This window comes from Limulus polyphemus, unplaced genomic scaffold (genome assembly GCF_000517525.1).
Source record: "Limulus polyphemus unplaced genomic scaffold, Limulus_polyphemus-2.1.2 Scaffold5214, whole genome shotgun sequence".
NCBI classification, from domain to species: domain Eukaryota; kingdom Metazoa; phylum Arthropoda; class Merostomata; order Xiphosura; family Limulidae; genus Limulus; species Limulus polyphemus.
In genome coordinates this window covers 56,350-62,385 of record NW_013670824.1, presented here as the reverse complement: position 1 = coordinate 62,385, position 6,036 = coordinate 56,350, and the positions used below count along the sequence as shown (strand labels likewise).

General features: G+C 31.1%; 1 protein-coding gene across 1 annotated transcript in view; it reads right to left on the bottom strand.

The window, feature by feature from the left end:
• Positions 1-501: 501 nt before the first annotated feature.
• Positions 502-6,036, bottom strand: part of LOC106472281 (SET and MYND domain-containing protein 5-like) — a 28,940-nt gene continuing 23,405 nt past the window's right edge. Inside the window, exons 10-11 of the mRNA XM_013932911.1 lie at positions 2,938-3,032; positions 502-594 (exon numbers count right to left, since the gene is read on the bottom strand). Of these exons, the coding sequence (XP_013788365.1) occupies positions 502-594; positions 2,938-3,032 (188 nt within the window). The remainder of the gene's footprint in view (positions 595-2,937; positions 3,033-6,036) is intronic.

The window sequence follows — 6,036 nt, the reverse complement described above, 5'->3', positions numbered from 1 at the left end:
AACATTCCTACTTTCTATAATGAGTGGTTTATCAACAAGTGTTGTGAGAGAGTTATAATATAAATGAATGTCATATCTAACATTCCTACTTTCTATAACGAGTGGTTTATCAACAAGTGTTGTGAGAGAATCATGAGTTATAAATGAATGTCATATCTAACATTCCTGCTTTCGTTGTAAGAAACCCCACAAGAAACACAGTTACATTGTTACAATGTGTTGTAAGAAAACTGAACAACAAACAGATTTTACATTGTTACAATGTGTTGTAAGAAAAACCACACAAAGACACATTTTACATTGTTACAATGTATTGTAAGAAAATCATACAACAAACATCTTACATTGTTACAGTTAGTGTTTTAAGAAAACTACACAATAAACAGCTTTTACATTATATTGTAGGGTATGGGTTTGTAAGAAACCCTTGAAAAATAAAGAAATTTTACATTTTTACAGTGTTTAGTTTTGTAAGAAATAGTTTGAACAACAAATGAACATTCAAAAAATAGCTTTTACATACCTCAACATTTTTATTCGACTGTGTCTACTTCGATGTCGGTTACAATCATCCAAATAACATACCACAATTTCCTAAAATGAACAGTAATACTTTTATCAAAACTGCTATGTCAATGATAAAATATGCATGAAATTACCTAACCTTGTACTTGAAGTAAAACTTGAATTTTCTTACATGTTACAGCACTAAACAATGAGATTTAAACAAATACCAAAACACACATAAGTATTCTCCAAGAACATTACAAAGAAAATATCTGGATTAATTCATGGAATGAACTACACTGTCTTAAAATTTTAATTGTTGTTGAAAAATATCTAATAGTTTGACAGTTAGTTTCAAATCTTCCTAAATTTTTTTATCATGACTTATTCCAACACTTCAAGTATTAGGCTTAAGAAACTGCATGACAAATACTGATCAATAATAACCTATAGGCCTCAGAGTAAATTACAAGATACCTAATACAATAAGTGTACTCAGAACAATACTTAAAACTTACAGAAACTCCAAATATTTCTAAAACATTTTACACCATTATCAGGGCCGTCGACAGCAGCGGCGCGACCCGAGCAGGATCCAGGAGCTGAGCCCCTGATTGGAGACCAAGAGGGAAGCTCTAGACTTTTAGTAATTTTAGCAATATTTTAAGTCTTAATACCACTAAGTTACGGCTTAAAGTGCCGATGTTTTTTGTGAAATTTTCCGTGGACACAGGTTTTTAATGATCAACTAATTTTTGTCTTTGACTTTAACTTGAAAATCTTTGTTTTTACTGTCAGTTGCATTAGCATTAACATCAGTTTTTGAATGTTCTATTGCTATAACTATGTTTGAAGGAAATTCCTTTATTCAGTCCAAAGTTAGGCTATTTTCTATTTTGAACTTGGCTTGTTATTTAATTTTGCATCAGTTTTTCTGGTCTATGGATTCTTAGCTTAAAAGTATGCAAATTTTTAAAAAGTCGAGTTTAAAGTTGGGGCATTTTTTATGGGCCCTTGAGCATGCACGGGCCGGAGGGTAGTTGCCCCCTCTCTCAGTGGGCCTGACATTATCATTATCTATTACTTCTGTACTTGTTTACAGAGGCTACAAATCAATATATGTTTAACGACAATTATCGAATTGCAGAGAAAACTCGTTTGGTTAAGTAACGAAATCTAATAGTTATTTACAGTAGTTTTCAAACAATTTATCTAGTTACTCTAAACATTATAAATATCTATTAATTTGTATTTCAGCAACAATAATTAAGCATATAGATAACACAAACATGCTAACTTCTCATATTCCCTTAACTGTACTTATATTTTCATTCATCACCTTTTTTAAACTTAAAAACTATTTCTTTTAATAATGATAAAGTTAATCTTTACATTATTGAAATAATTAATAATGTATAAAAAAGGATATGACATCATTTTAATTACTATAACCACAGTTAATTTTTATCGAAACAATCTATATAAAGGATAAGACAATTTTAATTACTGTAACTACGAACATCATTAGAAGATTCAATTTGAGATTTGTAATATTTTCATTCATCAAAAGCTTTTCAGAACAGCAAAACTTTATTACTTAAAGATTTAGTTTTCATTGGATACACTTCATTAAAGACGTTTACACTCCAGTACACACCGATGAGCCCTATGAACTACCGATGTAGTAACAGTTTCACCAACTACTACATCTACAGTCAATTCTTATAAAGACATTTCTTAAAAATAATATTTATCCTTGCACTGTGAGGGTAATGCAATCTACGTGTGTCTGTGTTTCCACGCACGTATTTCGAAAACTAATAAACCAATGTACAGGAAAATTTGATAAAAGATAGAAAATTAGTATGAGACAATTCTCCCCAAATTTGGTCTGGATCCAAATCACTTTAAAGCATGTTCTATAATGGGGAGATAGGGCATTTTTGTGGTTTGTTTTCACTCTGAAAAAGTGTGATCAGAGTTGTACCAAATTTCATGAGCACATTAAGATTGAGACTCCTTATCACACTACAAAACTGGTCCGAATCATTAATCATTCTGGACCTGAGAAGGATTTTCTGAGTTTTTGAAGGTGAATTTTACGTTATCCAATATAAATTCATGCAATCTCAAAAAAGTAGCGGCAGGAATACGCAATCTCTCTGATTGCTCTTGTGATATTTCCTTTCACCAAACACACACACACATGATCACTATGAACTAGTGACACAGTAACAGTCTCACCAACTATTTCATCTACAGTCCAATATTATTAAGATTGTTAAATTGAGCCACTTCAGAGGTGAATGTTTCTTGTCTGTTTTATTTTCATGTGAACTGGAACTGCTAAGACATCTTGAGTTAACTTATTTAGTTGCAGGACAAGTGGAAACTTTAAAGAAGGTAACGACGAGAAACATTTAATCTTACTTCTCCAGGTTCTATGTCTTTTACAGCTTCCATAACAAGCACAAAGTTACTGTATGGGAATGTTGCTTCTGCATTTGGAACACAACTGTGGTTACCTGAAAAGATTGAACAAATAACAAAAATTTGTACGTGAACATTACATAAATAGATCCTTAAAATAAATTACATCTTGACTTAACATTTTCTTTAACAGAAATGCGTCTGTACACAACATTTTACGGCATAATATAATCAACTCATAATTGTACAGATAATTTGTACCAAGACAAATGTTGCAATAGAATCATGAGTTATAAATGAATGAATGTCATATCTAACATTCCTACTTTCTATAATGAGTGGTTTATCAACAAGTGTTGTGAGAGAATCATGAGAGTTACAATGTGTTGTAAGAAACCCCACAAGAAACACAGTTACATTGTTACAATGTGTTGTAAGAAAACTGAACAACAAACAGATTTTACATTGTTACAATGTGTTGTAAGAAACCACACAAGAAACACATTTACATTGTTACAACGCATTGTAAGAAAAAATGAACAACAAGCAGATTTTACAATGTGTTGTAAGAAACCACACAAGAAACACAGTTACATTGTTACAATGTGTTGTAAGAAAAACTGAACAACAAACAGATTTTATATTGTTACAGTGTACCAAGAAGATGATACAGTTTCTTTAGCCTCACAGTCATGTTATCATTTTCATGGAAATCACTCCCACCAGTACTCTTCAGCATTAGAGATAATTCTAATCAATCCTAACCATTATTTATTAAAAATGATGGTCAGATTTGATTTACTTAGGCAGTCTCATTACTTGCTTGTTCATCATCTTCACTCATCTCCTCTTCACTTGTGATATCAGGGTTATCAACTTCACTTTCACACTTAGGACACGTGCAGGTAAACAAATAGTTCTCCCTGTTGAAAATTCAACAGATTACTTTTTCAACTTTAAAAAACTGTCAAATTATGTGCAGGTAATAAAGAATTCCACAACGACAAAGGTTTTAAAGATTAATACCTAACTTGGGAAATCATTCCAAGGTGAATACACAATAAACAAAATATTTTATTACATCTCATATTCTCCACATTTCAAAAAACTTTAATTTATCATTCATATGTTTTAATTTTTTCTAGTAATATTCATAGCCAAGATTCCACTATAATACAATGTTGGTCTGTAAGAAAAACTGAACAACAAACAGATTTTACATTGTTACAATGTGTTGTAAGAAACCACACAAGAAACACAGTTACATTGTTACAATGTGTTGTAAGAAAAACTGAACAACAAACAGATTTTATATTCATCAAATTGTAAACTGGTTAAGAACTTTCTACAGATGTCTTGGTTGAAAGTTGATGTATTAATTTACTTTTTATTCATTCCATGAAGATGATAACACGACTGTGAGGCTAAAGAAACCGTATCATCTTCTTGGACATCAAATTGTAAACTGGTAGGTATTTATAGTAGGTATGTGGTAGGTATTTATAGTAGGTATGTGGTAGGTATTTATAGTAGGTATGTGGTAGGTATTTATAGTAGGTATGTGGTAGGTATTTATAGTAGGTATGTGGTAGGTATTTATAGTAGGTATATAGTTATTTAAAACAGTGGATACTGGATTTAGACATAGCTAGAAAATGTTCGTGTTCAGGATAAACTTATCATTCCCAAAAGATGTTCCCATTATGGTTTTAATATAGTACGTCTGTATTTTCCTCTATGTTGCTGTAAAATATCAAAGAAATCCAGCGTAATCATCTACGTGATAAAACTATACTGTTGTATTACTTCCTAACAGCCTAGTGTTAATAACATGAATGATGGATTTCTTTGATATATCACAGTTTAAAAATACACCATTAATAATTGAATTAAGACTATTTTTCAGATATATAAATTATACTCAAGGAAATTTTTCTTCATTATTCATCACTGATCAATTCACTAATTGTCTTTTGAGTTCTATACGAAATCCTCATGACAACTGGTCTGACTTACTGTAGCATCTGCATTAAAGTTTTCATATTAATTACTTCATACAAACTTTCAATAAACATTTTCAGTTAACGTATCACAGTATCACCAGCGTGTTCTGAATGAAAGACTAAGAGCACACCTCTTTAAATTCTTCAATAATTCACTAATTTTTGGTACATAATAATTCAAGTTGGGAAAGAAAAATTTTGAACCAATTAGAGTCACGATCAAAAACAAAAAACGTTCATATAGACATTACACTATAAGGTGCTGTGTACATGCATATTATTACTCAAATCTGCAATACCCAGGATTCAGTTCCTTGAAGTATGGCAGTTCAAGTCATTTCAATGTGCTTGTTCACATACAAACATTTCATTGTGACAAACGGGCGTAAAAGCTTGTGCATACCCGATCTTTGCATCAGATTTGGTATCAATGAATTATCTTGATGCAAGTGCTGCTGTTATCTCCTCGGGTACAGTGCTAATTTTAGGTTTTGTTATACGTACACACACACACATTGCTAAATCCTTAGTTCTTAAACTGTCAAAACAAACTATTGAAGTATTGAATTTGAACAAGTAACGAGACTTACTCACACTATAATAATAACAAATAGAAAGTCTTCAAGTAACATCGAACAGTAAAACATGTAAACCCTATTAAGAAATTATTATAATCATCTCAAAAAAGTGACCGTTTCCTCAAACTTGTAACCTTTCTGAGCCAATATAAAAACATACTATGATACACATGTAGAAATACACTTGCATAGAACACTTTTTGAAGTTTCTTTTCTTCCTGTATTTACAATAAAACTAAAAATTATTTAGGGAGGTTAATACCTCCAAAATAAAGAACACCACACGAGAAGAACATTTTTTAATGTGTGTTTGACACAGTTCGTGAAATAGAAAGCAAAGCAATTTATTTCACAACATTGATTAAAAGCACCATAACAACGTAAGGAATAAAAAGTAAATTAATACATCAACTTTCAACCAAGACATCTGTAGAAAGTTCTTAACCACATTCCTACTATAAATACCTACTACATCTGTAATGTATACCTACCACATTCCTACTATAAATACCTACTAC